Raw genomic sequence first — 25,025 nt, 5'->3', positions numbered from 1 at the left:
TAAAAAATAATAATGTTAAAAATCTGTATTCATAACTTCATTGTTTGAAACAACAAATTCAACTCTCATGAAATAAAAATAAATAAGAACAACAACAACCCTTTCCTGTTGTAACACCCTGAAACTTTGGTCCCCATGATCCCGTTTGTTCTTGTTTTTCAAATTTTCTCAGAGCTCTTTCAACTCCATGACATGACTAGTTTGTCTTAACTCAAGCCTTACAAAAGAGACTGTTTAACTCCTTAAGTCTCTGACTTGAATTACCTACCACAGGTAGGTAGCTCCTATTTTGAAAGGTTGAAGCTCAGTCTAAACTGACTTGAATTATCTACCATACTATAGGTAGCTCCTATTTTGAAAGGCTGGAAATCAGTCTAATTGTAGGCTATCAGGCTGGGGCTATATAGGAAGCCCCGTCTCTGACTGCTTAATATATGAAAACTTACAAATGCATCTCCAAGATATGAAGTCACAATCATACATATCACCCTGCATGTATTTTCGACTTTTCTGTAGACTTAAATGAACAGCAATTTAACCATGTCTGCTCTTTCTAATTTTCATGTGCAGTTTCAGCCCAGCTCTAATTCCTGACCCAGCATCATATGAGTATGGACCTTTAATACATTCTTCTATACAAATTATTTTGACACAGTCTCACTATGTATTCCAGGCTGCTCTTGAACATGTGGTCCTCCTGCCTCAGACTCTCCAGTACTATGAATACAAGTCTGTGCCAATTTTTACAATGAAATATGAACTAGTCTATATGAGTAGTGTTAATTTAAATTATACACTTTGGAATATGTTTGTTTCTAAGCTTGGTTCAAACTTTTACCTGTAGGCCAATCTGAAGTACTTGATTTTCTGTTGCCCTTTTTCCTGATTCTGTACTGCTCAGAGTAGTCTACCACTTCCCCTCGGGCCTTCCGCCCGTCAGGAGAAGGGGTGAAGAATTTGGTAAGGCCATCAATGAGCCCTTTGGTTTTCTTGTTGAACTTCAGGGGGGCATTGCTATCTCTGCAGAAGTCCAAGCCATCTATCCGCTCTAAATAGCCTTCTTCTGAAGATGACGCAGACTGGCTGGAGACAGTTATTTTACGTTTCCGACCCCTTCCAGGACCAGTTCGAACTTTGCTAAAGGGACCTTTTGATCTAAAGAATCAAACAGAAAAAAAAAAAAAATAACGATTAAAAAGAAATCATCATAAGCTTTGCATTCAATATAAAACATAAACTTATAAAATAGTCTATAGCTTTATTTTTAAATATACTTATATTAAACTTCTAGCACTCAGAAGGCAGAGAGACAGGTGGATCTCTGTAATGAGTTCAGGCATGCCTGGTCTATATAGCAGATTCCAGGACAGCCAAAACTGCACATTGAGACCCTGATAAAAAGAACAGAAGAGAGAGGAAGGAAGGAAGGAAGGAAGGAAGGAAGGGAGGGAGGGAGGGAGGGAGGGAGGGAGGGAGGGAGGGAGGAAAGGAGGGAAGGAGGGAAGGAGGGAAGGAGGGAAGGAGGGAAGGAGGGAAGGAGGGAAGGAGAAAAAATGTATAAACTATAAACAGTAATATTATTTTAGAACCATCTAATTCCAGGAAGCCTAGCTTATAGTGGGAAGAACCCTAAAGCAGAATTTCAAACACATGTTCACACCATTTGTTGCTAATATATATCCAAGATAAACCACATCTCTCTGGCACATGAATTAGATCAGTGAGCAACTAGCTTTCTGAATTATAAAGCACTCTAATTCTGTGACCACTGTACTTTTATACTTTTAACTCTTTTAACTGTTGTACTGTTATACTTTTAACTCTAAAAACAAAAGGTTTACTTTCTGAATATCAGAAATCAAAAGATGATTTTAAAAGGTAAATTAGAGCTTCTTCTAAGATGATCACTACAGATGATGAGAACGCTGGTTCTAAAACTGTCATGTTGCCAATGATCGTGTTTCTGTTATATCACCTTCAAGACAATATTAAGTGTAGAAAGGACACATAAATAAACTTGAGACTAAAAAGGGGGTTACAGATTTAGAGCATTTTCTATGACCAATAGTGAACTACTGTAAAAGTTTCCCTGGAAGACAGAAAGCAACTGAAACCTGTCCCACCACCTCCAAGCCTTGTTTCCCAGTCTACAGGTTGTGACTTTTCTGATAACTGATGAAAGCATACCCCAGGAGAAGACAAAACTGAGACGTATCACCTCAGTCAGACCTTACCCAGTGATCTGCTTATGTCTACTGATAAACAAGACCCACACACTTGCAGCTTACAGTTTTCATTGCTATTTCACACAAGCAGCAATACAAGGAAAAGGTTAAGTAACTATCACAGTGGGGACCAGACTTAGGTTTTAGAACCAGCTCAGCACTTAATGTATAACTTTATGCAAATTAATTTCTCTATGCCTTAACTTCCCCTTTTGAAAAATAAGAGTAAAGCTGCAGCAACCCTCTACTAGGCTGCATGGAGACGTGAATGAGTGGGCCTAAGAAGCACAAAGAGCAGGGCCTACATGGCACTTTATTAAGGGCTCAGCAAAATTAGCACGTCATAGAAAAGCACCAGTTATAACAACAGGCTCTTCTGCCGTAAAGAAAACAAGTGACTCCCACACTATAGAGATGGCCTATCCTTTTCTCCCCTCACCTTGCCATAAGTACAACTTACACCGTGTCTTGTTTCTTTAACCTGTTTTTTGGACGTCCTATTGGATTAGCATAGCGCCGTTTTATCTGTGCCGCCTTCTTTTGTAGAAGTTTCCGTCCTTTTTTCCTAGGTCTGCATATCTGACATATCCACATGCCTGTAAAACAATAAAATTCTATACAAAAGTGTAGCTACAAATATACTGAAAGGTCTCATATATCCCAACCCCTCAAAGTTAGTTTAAGAACTATGTGAAAATCTAATGAAATGCTTCTGGGAAAGAAAAAAAAAGCCATAGAAACATATACAAGTAATCATTAACAAACAACTCCAAGAAAGTCATCAACACCCTCGAAGCCAATGGGCAGGAGCCGACAGAGCTCTCTGCTCTAGCCAGGCATGGTGGCACACACTCTTAATTCTAGCAGAGGCAGACAGATCTCTGTGAGTTCTGGGCCTGCCAGAGCTACATAATAGAGACATTGTCTCAAAAGGGGGAAGGGGGTGGGGGGAATTCTGTTCAAGTAAGCCCCAGATACTAGCATCTAATTACTAGCCTATAATAAAAGGCCATTTTTCCTAGAATACTGGTTGCTTCCAGGACAAGGAAGTGGGGAAAAGTTAGCTTTGAAGATTTTATAATTTTACAATGCCAGAAAATACTCATAGAGGGATATCAAAAGGACTTGGCAGTCAACCTCAGGGTATCTCCAATGGACAAATGACTAATAATCATCCATAGAATAAAAAAATCATGTGTGGCTATGGATTTAAGTAATGCAATAAATAAATGTTAAGAAAGTAACAGCAGTCACTTAGTCAGTTTAGGAAGAATGGTGGACTAGACAGTCACCTCTGTGCAGAGATCACACGAAGAGCTGCATAAGCAAGAAAGAGTGGCAGTTGCTAGTTAGTGGGCAAAAGGGAAAACCAAGCAGAGGTTTCTTTACTACTGCAATTAAGTTATCAAAGTAACATTACTAGTAATAAGGTATATCACTACTATCTATCTGTTGTGCTACAAGAGGAAGCACAAAACTCAATGTAATCATATTCAGAGGCGGATGCTCACAGCTAACCATTCAACGGATTATGGGGTTCCCAATGGAGTTAGAGAGAAGACTGAAGGAGCTGAAAAGGTTTGTGGCCCCATGAGGAGAGCAACAATACCAACCAACCAGAGCTCCCCAGGGTCTAAACCATCAGCCTGGGAGCACATAGGGAGGGACCCATGACTCCAGCTGTACATGTAGGGTAGGATGGCCTCGTCGGGCATAGGTGGGAGAGGAGGTCCTTGGTGCCATGAAGGCTGAACACCCAGTGTGGGGGAATTCGAGGGTGGGGAGGTGGGAGTGGGGGGGCATATCCTCATAGAAGCAGGAGGAGGGGAGATAGGATAGGGGGTTCCTGGGCGGGGGGTGGGGGAATGGGGTAAGGGGATAACATCTGAAATGTAAATAAAATATCCAATAAAATTTTAAAAAATTAAAAAAAAAAAGAAATGGAGGGGATTTGTGAAGTATGGACTAGAACTCTCCAAACGTGTCAAAGCTGGAAAAGACAGAGTCTAATTGTCACAGTTTAAGACTGAGTGTGAGACCCTAAATGGGTCCTGAGAATTCTAATGAGGCTTCTAGATCATGGGTAATCACATTAACACTGGCTTCTAGACTCTGTCTGTGTCTTATGGCTTTTTAAAACAGTAACAACAGGGGGCTAATAAGGAGGTTATATACTACTGTTGTAGCCGCTTTCTGTAAGTCTGAAATAAAGTCAAAATAAAGTCTTTCCTGCCTTAACTTTTACAGAGTTAAATGTACAGAGAAACTCATCAGAAATCTTCCTTATCTTGAAAGATTCTCAAGACAGCCTCATGTCTCATCTTCAAATAGATGCAAAGGAGAGGTAAAGAGGGTCATTCATATATATTTAGGGTCTTTCAAGAGGTGACAACAGGATGTTATAGGGAAGACATATAGGCAGCTGTAAACTATGGCTGAGTCCCTTTCTACCTCTAAGCAGACGTTACCAAAGTCACACTGTACACATTACCCTACAGGTGTTACACTACAGTTGTTATCCCACGGGTGTTTTTTACTTAGGGAACATACAGATCAAAAGCAAGCTGAAATAAAATCTATGGAAACGAAACATGAAAACATAGGGGTTCCAACTGAACTGAAATATTCTCTGACACCACAACCCACTGGGTTATTTCTCTGAACATTTTTCTTTCCAAACTGTGAAACGGGGTCATGAAAATTTAGCCTTGAACTCACTTTGTTTGGGCAACCCTTGAACTTATAACCCCTATCTCTCAGAATCACCAAGTGGGAATTATAGGTCCATGCCTCTAGCCACGGCTTGACATTTTCTTTTATAAGAAGCACGACTATATGATCAAATAGTGCTCCATGGAGCACTAAGCACAAGGCAGCTACTCCCCAGCAACGCCTCTCAAGGGTCGGTGTCAAGAGAACCCAACAGCACTAAGCTGCACCTTATGATTTACATACTTACTGGGCCACAAATTATTTAATTTCTTTTAAGTTTTAAATAAATCAGGTCTGAGTCTAGTACCCTGAAAAGCACTGAGCAGTGCTACAACCAACATAACCTAAGACAGTTTTACTTCCACCTTTAAAAAAGAGATTTCATGCTACACGAGCCCCTAGCTGGAGACAACACAAATATTTCAACATAAACCATTTCATCCTTCACAGACACTGCAATGTCGACAATGAATACAAACATGTTATCTAGCCTTAACAAAAAGTATAGCCTACCTTTAAGATGTCAGCTGGCTTTTTATTTATACAATCTCAAAATGAGCATCAATTACTTTTCATCTTAACAGAAGATAAAATGTGGCTCCACTAGCGCCCTTTCTCAGTTTGATTTCAGAAGGAACGTCTCACCTTTTGGCATCCGTGTGAGTGGTGGGTCACAACACTCCATGTGAAAACCTCGGTCACATGAATCACAAAAGAGCATGTTATCCTTTGGAAAAAAAAAGAAGAAAGAAAGAAAGAAAGAAAGAAAAAGGAAAAGATATTTCTGCTTAACTTCCGGAGACAGAAAAATTTTAGGACTTATCAAACCTAAGAAACGTCAAAGATAATAATATTATAATATTAAAACTTTCTTTAATCAGTATTAACTTAGCAAGCAGTCTAAGTTAGCAGAAATCTTTGGTGAAGAACTACAGGTTCAATATTTTCTAGCACAATAATAGGCAGGTAAGTGCTAACACTGGTCTGTCGTATTAAAAATGAAAAATAACTTGTAACTAACAAAAAAAATTCATAAATCAATGTCTCTGTACTGCTCAAACTAATTGGGAACTTTCTTGAGAATAGTTTAGTATCTCTGCAAATATATGATCAAGATGCTTTACAAACTACCCAGTCTGTGTCCAAGTGAACAGTATTCCAAATTAATGGTATCTACCTGGAAAAGGCTACTGAATAGAATAGCTGTGGGAAAAGCCAAGATACTCACTGCATTTTTGCCTTGATCACGACAGGAGCTGCACGTTTTACACTCAATACACTGCCACCGTAAGGCCTTCACTCTCACTGTTAGTTCTGGGGAAAACTTTAAACAGGATGGATGACCTAATAAGAGTGAGAAAAAAAAAATCAGTGATGAAAGTCAAAATTTATTTTGTTAATTATACTAAACGGTACAAAAAAGGTAATTAAGCTAACTCTATCAGATAAAGCAAGATGCTCCTGGAAGCTTGCCCACAGTGTGCCATCAACACTTGGCACTCCAAGTCAGATTTCTCAAACCAAATTAACACATCTGCCCACACTGTAAGTATAAAAATCATGTCCAAACCTGTATTGATCCTGCACCAAAGTACTATTTGTACACATACTGGTATTTATATGAATACAAATACGCCCCAGCCACAAATAAGCCAAGCACACAAAAATCTATTTACACATATTTTGTACGTAATACCCTAGGAAATAGAACTGCAAATGCTCTAAAGGACTGTGATTCACATTTATGCCCACTCTTGTGTCTTGTTTAAAAATATTAAAAATGATTTGTCAATGCAGACATGTATGTCCCAGTGGGCATGTAGAAGTTAGAGGACAATTTAGTAGAGTCAACTCCTTTCTACCTCACTCAGCAAGAGTCTGAGGAGCCACCAGGATTCTGAGGTGAGCATCTTCACCTGCTGAGCTTACTCATTCACTGTGTGAACAGCACATGCATGCACAAGTCAAAGGGCAGTTTGCAGGAGTTGGTCCTCCCCTCCCGCCATGTGAGTCCCAAGCATCATACTTGGGTTGCCTGCTTTGGTAATTTTCACACTACTCACCGAGCCATTTCACTGGCTATGATCTCATTTTTTAATGGGAACAGTTTAGTTTCATAATTTTTAAATATAGGATAAAAACACCAAAATGTAAGTAATTACATGCTTTTGATTTATGCTACTTAAGTTAAATCTGAAAGAGAAGCAGTATTTCTGCTAGGATCCAAATTTGTAACAGCTGGAGGGAAGGGAGATTCCTCTCCCACAAGTTAGTATCACTTTGATTCTCCAGTTTTCAGACTCAATTAAATCTTGTTCCACTCCTTTAGTTATCTTTCTTCTTTTGTGAAAGAAGGGTTAGTTCAATCTTTTCTCCCTCTCCCTTTTGTTTCTAAAGAATTACCTCTTAAATGAGGTACTAAGTTCACCATCAAAACATGGACACCAAAGAAAGGCAGGAAATGGCCTACAAACATCATCTCTAGTATTACTATTTTCATGGGCTGAGACCTTCCAACATGAGCTCAAAGTCACAGCTACATATCAGGCAGTCTCCGTTTTGTTTTTCATTATTTAATTCTGGTGAGCTTGATGTTTATATTTTAACTGAGTATATGCTACTGATTTGATGCATGATCACCTCCATGGCCATTTCCCTATTGTTAAATACTCACTGTTGTTGTTTTCAACTTGACAGAAAACGAGACACATCTTGGAAGGGAGTCCTAATTGAGAAAATGCTTCCCTAAGACTGGTTTGTAGGCAAGTATGAACCATACTGTCTTGATTAATGATTGGTGTGAGAGGTGCCACCCCTGGGCAGTTGGTTCCTAGGTGCTGTAAGTAAGCAGGCTGAGCAAGCCAGCAAGCAGTACTCCTCCATGGCCTCTGCTTGAGTTCCTGCCTTGACTTGCTTCAATGATGGACTGTGATGTGTAAGTGTAAGCCAAATAAAAGAAACCCTTTCCTCTCCCAACTTGTTTTTGCATGACACTTTATCTCAGCAAGAGAAATCCTAACCAAGACATGCTGGCTATAGAGTTTTCTTAAATGAGTTTCTTTAAATGACATTATAGGGAAAAACAAAAATCCTCCTGAAAGTAAGACTGGTAAGTGTAATGACATTTTCAGTGTGATTGGTTGAGATGTATAGGCTAAGTTTTCTAAAAGTCATGGTGTCACATCCAATGCCACTAAGAAAGTATAAACACTCCCTTGTCTTTCACTCTGAAGTGTGAAAGCTTCTATTTTCCTACTGTTTAGCATGCGTTCCTGTTATTCTGCAGGTGAAGCTTGTTTTATACACTCAGCAGCTAATTTGCTCTTATGTAAGCTGCTTGTTTACAGACTTTTTTCTCCTTAGACTTTATGCTTAGAAATGTAAAAATATTTCTTTTTACTCACAAGGAATGTGGACCTTTCCCATATTTAATGTAATTATTTTCCCCAGACTATTCTTGCTCCTTTTATTTTGGGTTATACATGTTTCAATTATTTTTTTAAAAGTCAATTTACATATTTGATGCTCAAGCATTCTCCCTTGACCTCTGTGACAGTCAGTCTCCAAGCTGCCTCTCCCCTTATGTAGACCTGTTCTCACACTGAGTAGGCTTCATCTGTGTAACAATACGATATTGTTGAGATAACAGTATGACTTCTAATTCAAGAATTTTAAATGCTTAGATACATGCTTAGAGAAAGCCAGCTGCCATGCTGTGGATAGCCACACAGCCTTATCTATAGGTCCACAAGGCAAAAAACCTGAGGCTTCTTGTCACCAGGCAACAGCTTCAATCTGCCAGTCAGCTAAAGAGCCATCAGGGAAGCTTTAGGTGTCTGAAGTACCAATTAAAATCTTAAGTATCTCCTCCTAACACATCAAGTCAAACTGCCCAGATAAGATACTTCCATATTTCCAACGCACAGAAACAGTATAAAACTAAAATGTCTGTCATCAATATAAGCTTCAAGGTCTTAGATTAATTTATTTCTGTAGCAATAGACAAGCTGTTATTATTTTTATAAACTTTTAAATCAAAAACCTAGCATATTAAAAAAATTACATCCTCAAACTAACCAGACCCAAAGTCTACACATCTCAATTAGCATATTAAACATTTTTATGCATCTATCCACTACCAAACGTGAAAAATTCATGACATTAAGTACTGGAAAAACAATTAACTTTATGTCCTCCTTCATAATTCATAAAGTTAATTTTTGAGAGGGCTTTATGATTAAAAACAGTTAAGCTATCACTGCATTGTACAGCATGCTGCTCTGTTTTCATCTAATCACTACGAAACCTACCCAGAATTCGTTTTTGCTTATTATACTGTACTATATATGGTCTCTCAGCACTCATGATGCATTCCCATCTTCTAAAGCTTCTACAAATACAGAAGCATGAGCTGGGGATGTACCGCACTTGGCAAACTACTTGCCTGATATGTGTAAAGCCCTGGGTCCCACTGCCAGAGTGAGGAGCAGGTAGGTACTGCAAAGCTAAAAATGATACTTAGAGACACCTCTGCACCTAGGCTCTAGAAATGAAATGGACTGGGCATGCTCTGGGAATCTGTGAGGCAGAAATGAGACAAAGATCATCTGTCCTCTCTCTAGCACTGTTTCCTAATGACGAGCAAAGTCATGAAGACAACAGTGTCCTACTGTGCAGTAGGTAGTGCAAATGGTCAAACAAGCATCTCGGGATCCAAACCCTCTAAGTTCCATGAAGCCCTCCTATCTCCAACTCTCCCTAGTGGAGAAAGGCGAGGTAACCTGGCAGTCTGGCTCCCGATTCTGCAGGAGCCTTAGGCTCCATGGCCTGACTTATCAGCCCTTCCAACTGTCTCACACTCAATTCCAACATCAAATTCCTCTTCTGTTTTCAGGCTCAAATCCTGGATGTTAAAAAGCACTAAAAATGAAAACAATCATTAAAGATAATGATTTATTAAAACCTTCCTATAAAGTCTTATGCATTCTTAAATGTACAGTAAGAATATCTATGGAACCAGCAAGTTAGATGATTCTGAAAAATCTTTCTATAGGCTAAGGATTTCATAGGCTCAAACGTCCCAGTGTCAACAATATCCAATGTGACAATCTGGAAAAACAAATCTTTTATCTTTCTGGTTCTATGTATGAAGCCTGAGACAAATCAAGAATAAAAAGTAATTATGTTATATATGTGTGCACACCTGAGTGTACAGGCACACACACATGAGGGGAAGCTGTCTAACCCTCGGCTATATTTCCTGAGGACCCATCCACCTTTTTTGAGACAGGGTCTCACTGGCCTGGAGTCATTAAGTAGGCTAAGCTGTCCAGCTAGCAAGCCCCAGCAAGCTCCCTGCCCTCACCCAGCAGTGCTGGGATTACAAATGCATGTTAGCACCCTGGGCATTTTACACTGTTCCAGAGGTTGAATCAGGTCTTTGAGTTTGCACATCAAGAACTTTACTGACTGACCTTTCTCACCAGCCTGAGTTGTGTTTATTGAAAGATACACTTTAAACTGATTGCTGTGACTTAAACAATTACTCAAAAATGAAATATGATGAACAGAAAAAAGAGTTTATTGACATTTACAAAAAACACTTGAAATACAATTAACAATACATTTCAGCTATTCAAAACCCTCTGTAGTGTAAAAGCTCAACTCAGTTACTGGAAACCAGAATTAGATTCAAGCATGCATGTGGCAAGGATCAAGAATATCAGCTAATTTAAACAACCTTCTCCTTGTCTTGTAGCTGGATTAGAAGGCAAACAGGAAGCCACGTACCACTATTGCCACAGTCTGCGCAGGAGATGAGTTCCTCGGGCTTCTTCTCCCGGTTTTGTTCTTTTGTACCAAGACAGAAGCTACAGATGGGGATTGGTTCAGCAACCGGCTGCAGAGAAAAACAAAACTGATTCCACTACTAGTACTTTTTTTTTAATATGAGCATAAAATTAAAGTTAGTTTTACATTCTATTCTAAGTTTATATAACTATGAAACAATTATATCATTGTTTGTAAAATTACTTAGTAAGTTTCCTACTTAGTAAGTTTCCATAAAGCTTGCTTTTGCTCAAGTATAAGCACAAAAATTATTTCTTTTTTATTTGTTTTTTTACAAAAAAGTTTGTATCTGGGATCCTATCATATCTGGGACACATGTACACATAACGTAGGACAGAGCACATGAAGCACTCTAAGAAACAAAGGATAAACACTATTGTTCTATGCAGTACTGGCACTAAGAGAAAAACTCTCATAGTGACTTAGAAGAGGACAAGACGGGCACTTCTTACGCTCCTGTTGTGAGCACGTAGTAAGCTAGTCAAAGGACAAGAGTATAAGAAGCAACTACAAGTGTCTAAGCTCCTCTCCGAAGTGCTTCCCTCCTCCACCCCCAACCCCTACTAGTGATGGAGAAAAAGGCAATCCAGGCAGTACTGAGAGAGGGACTCTGATCAACAGGCTGTTAGGGCCAGTGTTTAAGTGCATGAATTTTGTGTAAGAGAAATAAAAAGAAAAAGAAAACAAAGGACTGGAGGGATGGCTCAGAGGTTAAGAGCACTGACTGCTCTTCCAGAGGTCCTGAGTTCAATTCCCAGCAACCACATGGTGGCTCACAACCATCTGTAATGAGATCTGATGCTCTCTTCTTGTGTGTCTGAAGACAACTACAGTGTAGTCATATGCATAAAATAAATAAATCTTTTTATAAGAAAAAGAAAAAACCAAAACAAAACAGAAAAGGGGTAGATCAATTGTGAAAACTGAAGAAATTGGTCTTTCAATGTCAACAATATGTACATGTTACTTTCCACTTAAGAGTTTTTTTAAAAGATTTTTTAATGTGTACAATTGTTTTACCTACATGTATGATTCTGCGTATGTACATGACCAGAAAAAGCTGTCAGATCCTCTAGAGCTGGAGTTACAGATGGTTGTGAACCACCAAGTGGTTCCTAAGAATTGAACCTGGGTCCTCTGCAAGAGCAGGATGCTTTTAACTACTAAGCCATCTCTTCAGTCTGATATTTTCAATTTTTATGTATCAACTAGACTCTTAAAAGTGCTAAAAGAAATTTATATGTGTTTGTGTGCAGGAGTGCGAGTGCATGCCACTGCACGCTTGTGGAAGACGGAGGAAAACAGCAGGTGGTTCTGATCCTTGCCTTTTAACCTGCTGAGACACTGGTACCCTGGTGTTTGCTCCTGCATTCACCAGGCTGCTTAACCCATGAACTTCTGGGTATTCTGTCCCCACTTCTCATCTCACTGCAGAAACCTTTATGTAGGTGCTAAGGACTGAATTTGGGTGTTTATGCTTGCCTGGCAAGCACTGTACCCCCAAGCCATCTCTCAAACCTTTATTCCTCAGGCAAAAGAAAAGGGTCAATAAGAAGTACTGAGCCAGCTGAAGCTGGATATGTAGCTCAGTCAGTAGAGTGCCTGCCTAGCATCCATGAAACTTGGGTTTTATCTCAAACACCACATAAACCAGGTGTGGTAGCACACACCTATGAAGCTAACACATGGAAGGCAAAGATAAGATCAGAAGTTCAAGGTCATTCTAGGTTACTCAGACTTGATGAGTTTTCACAGGAATAATTGCTAAAGACAAAAGATTAAGATTAACATCTCAGTGGTTAGTAAGTGTTTTTAGAAAGAAACAGATAAGGAAAGCGCTGGGCATAGTATCGACACTAAAGTCATTTTAAATACCGTGCACAAATGTGCTAATCGTAGTGTTGCGTTACCTTAGTTCCTGCAGCTGTGGAGACAGCTACCATTGCTTCTCCTTAAGACAGAATAGGAAAAAGGACTAGAGAAGAAAGACAAGACTTCACGTCGGAGGGAAATCCTAAAGAAATAAACTGTAAAGACCTAGAAAAAATGGTAGACTCTAGGTCCTAAGATGTGGGTTTTATGGTTTGGCCTCTAATGTAGCACTGGACAACTTTAAGCAGGTGAATGGTTTGGTGGTTTGAATGAGAATGGCTCATATATTTGAATATTTGATTCCAAGTTGGCAAACAGCTTAGGATGAGTTAGCAGGTGTGGCCTAATTGGAGGAGTGTGTCACTGGAAATGGGCTTTGAAATTACAACCGCCCCCCAGCTCCCCTTCTGCTCCCTCCCTCCTCCCTCCCTTCTCCCTTCCTCTCTCCATCCCTCTCTCACTCCCCCACTCAACCTGCTGCCTTTGGATCAAGATGTAGAGCTCTCAGCGTCTTTCCCAGCCCATTCCTGCCTGCAGCCATGCTTCCCACCATGACGATAATGGGATGTCTCTGAAGCTGTAAGCCACCTATGGTTCCTGCCTTGTGATTCTCATTGACATGTAAGCTCTAAACACTACAGTTTCAAAACCATGTCTGACCTGCCAGCCTGCTGCCATGTAGGGACTCATCCTGTGAAACTGTAAGCAAGACCCCAATTAAACACTTGTTTTTATAAGTTGCCTAGGTCATGGTATCTCTTCATAGCAATAGAAAAGTCACTAAGACAAATGGCATGATCAAGCTTTAATAAAATAAAGAACTTTATAAATATCACAAATAGTACTGAAAGAGCAAACACATCAGAATAAACACATGCATGCTTGTAATCAAGTAATTATTACGACGTCACTAACGAACACTGTTTTATATGGAATGAGGTTGTCTTTCCAAATGTTTACATTAGGTTTATTGGCTGTGTGTAGGACCAAGGGCACTCACTGAGCCTTGTCACCAGCCTTCTTCCCAGAGCCCACTCTTCTGCCATTACATCTCTTGTCTGCTTCCCTCCTCTTTTCTTTTTCTCTCAGTCTGATCTTTTCTGTGTCCTTTTCTTCCTTCGAACACATGTACATGTTGGTGATGTACATAGTTTTTTTATCCCTCAATCTGTATCCTTTCCTATCCACTGTATGTAACTGGGTACTTTCCATTGTCATCTGCTTGTTCATGTCATTAAAACCTTTCTCTAGCCTATTCTCTCTCCTAAATTCTCAACACTAATATCCAAATCCACTAGTACTTCAGGAAATACAGGGTTACCACATTTCTAATCAGTATTTATTCATCGATTTAAATTTAAATGTTAACTTTCTAATCAAACATACTAGAAAAATACAGTGTACTTTTACTGGGAGGAAAACTACACTGTATGTGTCCTCCTTAAGTCATTATGTAATCAATGCCCATAGCGCCACCATCCAAGTCACAAGAGCATTGTACCTCAGCAATCGGTTCTAATACACTCTCTCTCCCTCCTTCCCAAGGACAGCCATCCTGACATAGTACATAACAGCAATTAGGAAGAGAAAAGTTAGCCAAGCAGTGGTGGCGCATGCCTTTAATCCCAGCACTTGGGAGGCAGAGGCAGGCGGATTTCTGAGTTCAAGGCCAGCCTGGTCTACAGAGTGAGTTCCAGGACAGCCAGGGCTATGCAGAGAAACTCTGTCTCAAAAAACCAAAACCAAAAAAAAAAGACCACTTACTTTACAATTACAAGGACCAGAGTGTGGCTCTGAGCACCCACAGAAGTCAGTCTCCAATAAATAAAAACTCTTAAAATTTTAAATAAAAATATTTTAAAATGGTCTGCTTCATGTAGAATCCAGAGTGTAAAGTTTCTAATGAAAATAAAAATGGTGCTGTGGTTCAAATCATACCTAACACCTGGAAAAGTGTCTCTGTTTGCCCTTGTGTGTTCCTTGAAATGGTACTGCTGTTAATATTCCTTTTAACAACCTACTACTGGGCTTTGTCCATCCCAAGCCATATTTACGGAGGTCATCCAAATCTACTCATTCATGCTACTATGTGAGACACAGCCGGACAAACTGGCTGTCTTGCTACTTGCTACATGAAAACCACTGGCGTATGACTAGACCTACACTGGGTTCATGAGAGGGAGGGAGGAACACATGCAACATGAGAGCAGAAAGAGGAGACTTGAGAGAGGAAAGAGATCAGTAAGAGAAAGGCATAAAATGGGGGAGAGAAGGGAAGAAGGGAAGAATGTAATGTGGGGCTAACATTAGCTCAGTGGTTAAAAGCACTGGCTCCTCTGGACATGGGTTCAATACTCCAGTCCCAGAGATCTGATGCTCTCTACTGGCTTCTGTGGAGATCAGGAATGAGTATGGTATGCAAACATACATAGAATAAAGCATGTATATACCGTGTTTTAAAACTAATTAAACTTAAAGTGATGCTAGTGGTGTAGCTTCAGAACCAAGGATGCATTGAAATAGCACAGTGCCATTCAGGTGAGTGCTGCCACAAACATCTAGGTCACTGCATATTTGATTTTGTCTGTTGCACATTAAAAACCTCTTACTGGTTTTGTTGTTGTTGTTGTTGTCTGTTTGGTTTGATTTGGTTTGGTTTTTTTTTTTTTTTTTTTTTTTTCCTGTAACCCCTATATTCAGTTATACTACATCATGGGATTGTAAACCAAGATTAAGCCCATGTTGAGATATCCTCAATAGTCACCAGATGGCAGTATTGAAACAAATGTGAACTTTTTAAACCGGCTCTGAAAACACAAACAGTAAAAAGTTAGCCCAGTGACTTCAGCTATTTAAAATTTAGATCATGAAATAACTTCTAAATACAACCTTTATTTTATCTTACATGAGGAACGTTTTGAGATCTCCAAATCCATCACTTGAAATACTATCTTTGTAAAGCTTAGTAAAAATTAAGATTAAAAAAATCTGAATGAGTACACAAGATCCATTTTCAAAACAAGATCCAAAACAAGGTGTATTTAAGAAGTTTCAAAACAAGGTGTATTTAAGAAGTACCTAATTCACGTAACAATGGCACTAACAAAGGCCAGTCAGTCTGAACAGGAGACAAGAGATAATGAGTGCATAGTTCTTCCAGGCTTGAATACAACACATCTGTAAGACTTGAGAACAAAGGAAGGCTTAACTGAACTAACTCACTTTTCAATCCAACAAAGTTTCCTAGGTACCTAGAACACTTCACAACTCAGTAAGTCCTGAGTGTATGGACGGAGGTAGTCAGGTAGTCAGCTGTTGGTTAACAGGTAAGGTCTAGGATGACACCGAGGTTTTGGAGTGGACAACGGTGATACCGCTCTACAGCACTCCGAATGGACTAATGCTACTGTATTGTACGTAAAAATGGCTAAACCAGGAATTTTGTTTCTGTGTAAATTTTAGCACAGTAACAAAATAACCATAGCTGTTTTCCTGTCATGGCCTTACAAAACAGATGACTTGGGCATACTATGAATTGTCCCCTCTATTTTTACCTGCTTCTATAAAACTCTCTCCCTGTGCTGTCTTGTATGTGGACTGCTGACTGAAGTTAGAAATGCAACTGAAGTGCTCCACAAAAATCAAAACTATTTAAATCAACAATTAACAATTTTTACTGAAATTATAATTTCACTATTTCAATACTCACTGTGCCCACATTTAAAAAAAAAATGAGTTTTCTTATCCAGTTTCATGAAAATAACTCACCTTAACAACTTTATTGCAAGACAACCAAAGAATTAAAAACTGTGTATTGAGTACTGCTCATTCTCAAAGTAAAATCTACTTCTGACACTACTTCCTTATCCACCAAGATTACTCTGCATGAACCACTACAAACTTCTCTCAAGTCTGCCCCCTAAAGTGACAACTTAGATCCTACATCTTTGAGTCTTCCAGTGATCTTCAGGACATTGCTTGTTCTGACCCTTTCTTCTCCAATAATCAGGTAAATATAACTCCAGATTAATTTTCCCTCTGATAGATGTAATTGCCAGACTTAATGTTTAGCAGATGTGAAGCATGGTTGAAAATACCTATTGCTAGGGCATTCTGTTACTTCTAAGTACTTAAAGGATAAAGGCTGGGTCTCAGATGGCTGGTGAACTGGACTATTCTCAGGCATGTTAATGAGGGAATGAAGTGATGGTCAAGAGCTGAGTAGTAGGTGACTGGAGACATGGCTCAGTGGTGAAGAGAGCTTGCTGCTCTGCCAGAGGATCTGATTTGGTTCCTAGCACTCACACAAAGCCGCTCACACTCTCCTATAGCTCCAGCTCTAAGAGATCCAATACCCTCTTCGTGGCCTCCATGGGCATCCACACACTCACACTGCATCCAAACACACATTTACACATAAATAAAATACAATAAATCTTTCTTTAAAAAATGGGCTGAACACCAGGATAACAAGAATTGCTACATTTTGAAAGCATCCAATGCATACAATGTCTGGTAAATGCCACAGCTTGGCAAGCACTCTACTGTACCAATGATCTGAGAAGACTAAAGGAAAGGCATTTTCAAAAGGATCTGTGCCGATAAAAACAAAGTACACACAAAAGAATTAGAAATCAATTAAATACTATTCATATTACTGGTTACATAATCCAAGTCCAGAAGTAGATGAACTCTGAGATACTCTGCACAATTCACTGTTTCCAGTATTATGAAGAAAATGGACTGGCTCCCAGCCTTCACTTTAGGAAATCCATATTTGAAAGTGTTTATATTTTGTTGAGAAAACTGAACACTGTAAAAGAACATGTTCTCCTGAGGCCAGGTTAATCATCAATCTCAGTTTTACAACTCAGTCCCTTTCCCCTACTAACTGCCTCTCATAATTTCAGCTCCTTCCAAATCCCTCTGATAGTTTATGGTTACACTTTTAATTCTTCCAATCACTCTAATGCCTTGTAAAATTAGCATTTCTTGAAATTAAAATAGTGTTAGAGAACCATGTTTATTTCAAAACAGGATAATCAGTTACTTACTCAAAGCCTCTCCTCCTAGATTCTATAATCTGGGAAACTATAATCAGGTGTAACTAAATTGAACTATTTTTATCATTTATTCAATAGCATCTACAATTGTAGTTTACAATAGTAAAATTAACAGCAAAAGAAAGTTAATAATCAGGTTAATAAAGATCATTTTTAGTTTCCACTTCTACTATATATATGTGGGTTAGTATAGATTTAGATACGAAAGCAATCATTTAACAAACTAAACACTTTCCATTTCTTTTTTCCCTTCATGATTCACTTTACAAATCAATCACAGCCCCCCTCCTCCCTTTTCTCTTCAGTTCCCAACTTTCTATGTCTTAATTGGATGACAAAAAATAGAAATGCTTGCCAAATTTAATTTCCTTAAATTTTTATGACATTTATTTACTATATATATGCAAGTGTGCATGTGTGTCATCTTTTGCATGTGGAGGTCAGACATCAGCCTTTGCAAGTTGGTTCTCTCTCTGGGGCTGAACTCGGGTTGTGAGGAGCGGCAGCAAGCACCTTCACCTTCTGAACCATCTTGTTGGTCTGCAGAATTCAAACTAAAATCCTAAGAAGCTGTAGAGGCTTATCTTCTTTCCACAAATTTGAGGATTATCCTGAGAGCTGTTTGATGTCAGTGATACTCCGCCTTCCTCAGTCATCCAAATAGGATTGTTCCAAATTATGACTCCCTTGTTCTTCCTTTGTGATCACTTCGACTTTAGTTTCTTTTACAAGTCTAACTCTTGATGTTAATTTTTTAATGCCACATGCAATCTCTTGTACTGATGCCCTTGTGTCTTTATGCCCTGTAATTTTTTCCTATACACTGCTATCAGATTAATCCTCTTGAAATATTTTTATCCAGTTTCTCATGTGGCTCAAATTATAAACCATACTCTAATGGCTAACTGCTACATGCTGGCATCCAGTTCCCTTCTCCAAGCACCAACCTACCTGACTGTTCTAGCTTCCTCCACTCTCATCAACGCACTTGTTTATAAAGGTTTTTGTTGTTTGTTTTTTGAGACAAAAGTGGTGCTGCTCACCAGTTTGTTCAAGAATTATTTCTTACTCCAGCTGGATTAAGTGCACAAAACTGAAATGAACATGAAAGTCTTGATATCTTGCTATTTGGAGCTAAAATGTAAACCAGCAGACTTGGAATTTACAATCACCTTCCTGCCTCTGCCTCCTGCCTGCTGATAGGCATGAGCCACTGCACCTGGTCAGAGATCAGATGGTCTGTCTCCAGATGGTTCTTTCCTGAAAGTCCCTTCTATCTTTCCCCTGAGAATCAGCTGGATTACTGCTTAGAGACAGACTGGTCTCCCAGCTCTGGCATTACTCTGAGCCAGACCCTCTTTAGTATAAAGGGGTAGATAACAGCCACACTTACCCTTTAAATTGCCTAGATTATGTAAGAAGCAGCATCGTGATTCAAATATAAGGAACACCTGATAAACTGTGGGTTCCTCACTTTTTTTAAAAAAAATGCCTAGTCTTCAAATCTCATTTTTGCTCCCTGATTATTTCTTAATTCTGGACAAGTATTTGCTTTTATTTTAACTTTCCAATGGTGATTAAAATTTTTATGTACTAACACATGTCTACATATATAGTATTTACCTACACACATGTATTAAGGTTTTCTAAGAGTTAGTATGAACATAACACATTGGATATTATGTACATCAACAAAAATCCTTCAATATAAGAAAATATTTCTGTGCTAAGATACACATACAAGCACATACAAGCACATAATGGCTTAAGGCCTTCATGTTCATTACCATTTTGGGGTTTGGTTGGTTGGTTTTTTGGTTTTTTGTTTTTTCGACACAGGGTTTCTCTGTGTAGCCCTGGCTGTCCTGGAACTCACTTTGTAGACCAGGCTGGCCTCGAACTCAGAAATCCACCTTCCTCTACCTCCCAAATGCTGGGATTAAAGGCGTGCGCCACCACTGCCCGGCTCATTGCCATTTTTTAAAAAACTGGAATTCTATTTACTTAATCCAGCTGGACTGAGGTTTAAAATAATAATTCTTGAGCACACCAGTGAACAGCACCATTGTACAAGATTTACAAAGAGTAATTACTATCGTGCCACAAGCTTGACTTCCTATGAGGCCAGAAAAATATACACATGTCTAAAATTTGAGGTACATTCTGCCAAGCAGAATTTCTGGGAGGCTGCACTCAACGTCACTAACAGTGGAATCAGGCAGAAGTCGGTCTGATTTCCTGCTCACTCCTCCACATTCTCCTTTATTATGCTGGGATCAGACTGTATACTCTACTTCTCCTCTGCCAGATGCCCTTCCATCAGTCACCACGACCACAGCACACTCATGTACACACACGTGTAGGCACCCGCGTCCTGACAAGTGTCATCCTACTATTGGACCTTTTCTAGCACAGTCATTTGTAGTCTCAGCTGCTCTGAGGACTCGGCTTATGTTCACAAATACTGCCATCCATGGGGCAATATAGTCTCATAAGACAATGGTTCTCAATCTGTGGATCACAACCCCTTTGGGGATCAAATGACCCTTTCACAGGGGTCACCTAAGACCATCAGAAAACACAGATATTCACATTACAATTCGTAACAGTCGCAAAATTACAGTTATGAAGTAGTAATGAAATCATTTTATGGTTAGGGTCACCACAACATGAGGAACTATATTAAAAAGTCACAGCATTAGGAAGGTTGAGAACTACTGTCATAAGCAGTCTGAGTCCCAGCTTTGTGGGGTCCTTTGTCCAAGCCTTTGGAAGCAACCAGGCATTGGGTTGTCTAGGCAGAGCTGAGACAGCCCTGTGTAGCTGCTTCTGCAACCAATGAAATACCACTGTGTTATTACAGTGTTGGAGTTTCCAGATCTGCTTTACTGCTCTCTCCAATGAAATGTCCAGTGTGACATGTGCTTCTCTGGCTAGGTCTGCACTGGCATAATGTCGGTATCTTAATAACTTGGCTTATATGATAGTTTTTTATCATCAACTTAACTGGGTTCAGAATCACCACAGAAAACATACCTCTGGGTGCATGCACAAAGGTTCACCTGGCCATGGAAGACCCGTGAACGAAAGATGTGTGATCCATTCCTATATGTATGAATGTGAGCAGCACCATTCCTGCAGTCTAGGGTCGGAACTGAATGCAAAGGGAACGGTCGGCTGAGCAGAGGCACTCACTTCCCAGCCTCCGGGTTGTGGCTGCACTGTGGTCGGCTGCCTCAGGCTCCTGTTGCTAATGCACACCTTCCATGCTGCCCCGGGGAACCCAGATAAACCTGTCCTTCAGGCTGCTTTTGTCAAGTATTTCGATACAGCAACACGAAGGTAACTAAAACAGTATATTTGCAGGTAGCAGGCAGTGAACTAAACGGTGCCTTCTCCTCAAAATGCGTATGCTGAAGTCCTCACCCCAGCACGGTATTTAAGAAAGCAATTAATGTTAAATGAGCTCAAAGGATAGAACCCTAATCCATTAGGACTGATACCTTTTTAAGAGGAAGAAGCACTACAAGGATATAGGCATAGAAAAATGACAAGAGGAGACACAGCAAGAAGACAGCCATCCACAAGGCAAGCAGCCTCACCAAAAACAAACTTCATCATCCCTTCTTTTGAATTTCTAGCCTGCAGAACCATTGGAAAACAAAATGTCTGCTGTTTGAGCCACCTAATCCATGGTGCTTGGTGATGGCAGTCTTAGCAGACTAATAAAAATCAGTGAATCACAACACACGAGTCTCATCTTTAGAATTACCTCCACTCACCATTCAGCCATTGTATTTTATAAGGATACTGAGTTAGGTGCTAAGAAACAAAGCTGTAACAAAGCCAACTCACTGTTGCTAGGCCATACACTCCAGCTGGAAGAATAGGACACATACACTCAAAGTGTGCAACAACAGCATGCAACATATAAGGAACAAATCAATATTATACACAAAGGTGTCCCAACAAACCTACTCAAAATAAGGCTCTCCCAAACTGTCAGAAACACAAAGGACTGGGACCTGGGGGGGGGGGGGTGTCTGGGGGAAGGGAAAAACCTCGTGTTATTTTCTAAAGAACTATGAAACTGTAAATTTATTTATTTATTTATTTATTTATTTATTATTTTCTGTGTGTGACTACTTGCCACACATGTGTGCATGTGACTGTGTGTGTGTAAGTGCCCATGGAGGCTAGAGTGGGCACTGGATCCCCTCCAACTAGTTACAGAAGGTTGTGGGCTGCCATGATAACACAGAAAAAGACCCAGGTCCTCTGCAAATGCTCTTAACCACTGAGTCATCTCCTGTTCCAGAAACCATGAAGCTTTAATATGCTTTTTTTTTAAAAAAGAGACTTAAGCATTTATCTCTGTCATTAAATTTCAGGAAATAATAACATTAGAATTTTGCTTTTCTTGAAAATAAAAACACAATAAACACAAATACTTTTGATTTTGCTTTTTCTTTAAAATCACTAGCAGCCTGTTTTGGATACTCAGTCTTAAAAATAAGAATCATAAACTACAAGATCTCTCATTATCGTTGTCCTTAATGCAGAGACAGTAAACAAATGAAATGGCTTCTGTTCTAGAAGAGGTTATGGACAACGTAGACCAGCAGTGAAATTTTCATACTTCTGGACTGGGATACGGCTCCATTGGCAGAGGACTCAAAACTCAGCATTTCCAGAAATAAAACAAAAAAGGGCAGCACTTCTAAATATAAATAGAATTGCACAGTAGCCTCTGGCTCCTTCCTCTAGCACAGCACATCTGACATTTATCCATGGCAAGAGCCATATCCCAGTTTGTTCCTTTCTGTTGTCAGTAACATTCTCTATACGGATAGACCAGTTTATTTAGCTGTAACCTAGCTGAGGGATATCAGAGCTGTTTCCAATTCTGATTCTTATGAATACAGCTATTTAAAATACTTGCATTCAAAAAAAAATCAGTACTTTCCTAAGCTAGCTTTAAAATTCTTTGAGAAGAGATAGCTTTCTTTATAAAAAAAAATGGGGGGGGGGGGACGGACTTCAAAGTACCAATCTAATAATGTGAGGTAGTTTTAAGCATACTCCATGCCAACACTGTATCAAATTAAGACAGTTCTTTTAGACTTAAATGTGTTCCTCTTCAGTGCTCCACCTTCATCATAACACAAAGTTGTAAGGGTTAACAAGTTAATGCCTGATGACACTGGCTTTCAAAGAAAAGCCAGTGTGACAAAGATGGAGTAACAGTAATGTAATGCTCACTAAGGAAAGCTAACACTGCAGGCTGAACACCTCAGAGATCAGGGACAGAAGCTGGAGCAGCCAGCTTGGGCTCACACTGCCAAATTTTTTGGCAAATGTTAAATTCCTTCTGCTGTTTTTCTAACTAGAACATTTATGTATGTAAAGTCACCAGATCTACAAGTTGAAAGGAGAGGCAAGAACAGAAAAACTGTCTTACAGGGGCCCCTCTGGGCATGCTGGTACTATACAAGGATGTCTAGAAAGATAATGTTCTGACTCCAATTCTGCAAGTATATGTGTACACAGACGCACTGCTCCATCGAAGGCAAAACTGCAGGAAAGGAAACTGTCACTGGAAAAACAAAAAGCCTGTAATTAAAGTCTTGACTCCCAAATAAAGACTTGCTACTAAAACTGCTCTCAGCTCTGGGAGAAAAAGGAGAGGATTCTAGCCTTATAGAGAAATATATTCTTAAAAAAAGTCTGACCTGGTCTGCCATTCCATCTAAAGCATATACCACTACAGAAACAAATCAGAAATGTTTCTCAATAGAAGAGTATCATATCAAATAACAAATGTAAAAATACCAAGTGTATACCTACCATTTTTTAAAGGACTGTGGTGAACCAGAAATGAATTTTAATAAATCATTCAGCTATTTAGTAATACAGTCTTGTCTCTACCTAGGAAAGACCGCTGTTACAGCTCTCTGCTGTGTATCTATAGCCTACGTACAAACCCGAGTGCACACAGAACAGTGATATTGAAGGCAAAACTGTAACTAGGCTATAAAATTAAGAGCTCAGACTTTGGAGCTCATTAAGTTTTATTAGTTTCTATAAATAAGCACTCTAACACCGTATGTATTGACTATCACCAAATGCAGTACATGAAAAATACAAACTTGCAGCATTTCTTTAAGCTAAAAAACCAGTTAATTTATTTTTGAGAAAGGGTCTCAAGATCTCAGCCTGGACCAAAGTCGCCATATAGCCAAGGGTGCCCTTGGACCCTCTGGCCTTCATCTCCTGAGCACTGGGATTGATTGTAAGAGTGTACCACCAAACCAGCTTGTGTGATGTCGGTGATAGGTATCAAACCAAGGTTTTGGGGCTTCTCCACAAATATTCTACCAATTCATTTATTATCTCACCCTTTTTTGAGCCTATTCCCTACTCTCAAAGAAAAAAAATCCATAAATCTAGTTAAAGGTGGTCATGATGGGTAATTACAAAGAACAATCACAACAAATAAGCAATAGTGAAAGCCAGCTGGCCAGTCTAGAGTGGATACTTTCCAAGCATGTGGAGTGAGCTTGGCACTCTAAATAGTACTTTGAATCCTTAGCATTTAGAGATGGAGACGTGAAGCTGAGCTAGCTTACTTAAAACAACAAACATTTTCCCACATCAAGTAGGTTCGTTACAATTTCTACTGTTAGCTCCATAATGTCAATCAATTTAAATTCCATAAAGTCAGTCTCTCATTATCCTTGTTTCATTACAAGAAACAATATATTTGGAATTAAGTCTTTACACAAAATATGTATTTGCAAATTCTATTCTGCATAGCCCTAAATACCTCAGCTTAATATGATAAATAAAAAATAAGGTGAGAGCATAAACACTCAAACTTGATGCACAGACCCCAATCACAAAGATCACATTACAATAACCTGAAGCTGATGCTTTCAACTCCCAAGCTCCTGAAACCTAGGGGCTGGATGACAGTTAAGGCACTTGTAGTGCAAGTATGAATAGAGTTTGGATATCTAGAACCAATGTAAATACAGTGTTGTCATGGAGGCTGGCCTGCAATTACAGCAAAAACAGGATCCTTAAAGCAGATTGGCTAGCCAGACTAGCATATTACCTAGTTCTGGATTCAACTGCAACACACAGCCTCAATGGATCAAGTGGACAATGATTGAGGAAGACCGCTGTCAACACCCAGCCTTCATAGGAACACACATGCACACATAAACACACACCACACATTCATAAGCCCAATACATGTCCCACCTTCTTGTAATTGTCTATCACTCTCCAGAGTGTTCTA

General features: G+C 39.4%; 1 protein-coding gene across 3 annotated transcripts in view; it reads right to left on the bottom strand.

Moving 5' to 3' along the window:
• Window positions 1–25,025, bottom strand: part of Kat6a (lysine acetyltransferase 6A) — an 80,433-nt gene that overhangs the window by 30,549 nt on the left and 24,859 nt on the right. For 2 of the 3 annotated variants that reach the window (XM_034520045.2, XM_034520046.2), the window contains 5 exons: window positions 10,728–10,836; window positions 6,166–6,281; window positions 5,583–5,664; window positions 2,686–2,821; window positions 839–1,155 (listed from right to left, as the gene is read on the bottom strand). In XM_034520045.2, coding sequence (XP_034375936.1) covers window positions 839–1,155; window positions 2,686–2,821; window positions 5,583–5,664; window positions 6,166–6,281; window positions 10,728–10,836 — 760 coding nt within the window. Of the gene's footprint in view, window positions 1–838; window positions 1,156–2,664; window positions 2,822–5,582; window positions 5,665–6,165; window positions 6,282–10,727; window positions 10,837–25,025 lie in introns of those variants that run through there. The other variant, XM_076913906.1, reaches the window with a different exon arrangement.

Source organism: Arvicanthis niloticus, chromosome 16, assembly GCF_011762505.2.
Source record: "Arvicanthis niloticus isolate mArvNil1 chromosome 16, mArvNil1.pat.X, whole genome shotgun sequence".
Lineage (NCBI taxonomy): Eukaryota > Metazoa > Chordata > Mammalia > Rodentia > Muridae > Arvicanthis > Arvicanthis niloticus.
The sequence above is the reverse complement of the archived record's forward strand: the minus strand, read 5'-3'. Positions and strand labels throughout refer to the sequence as shown.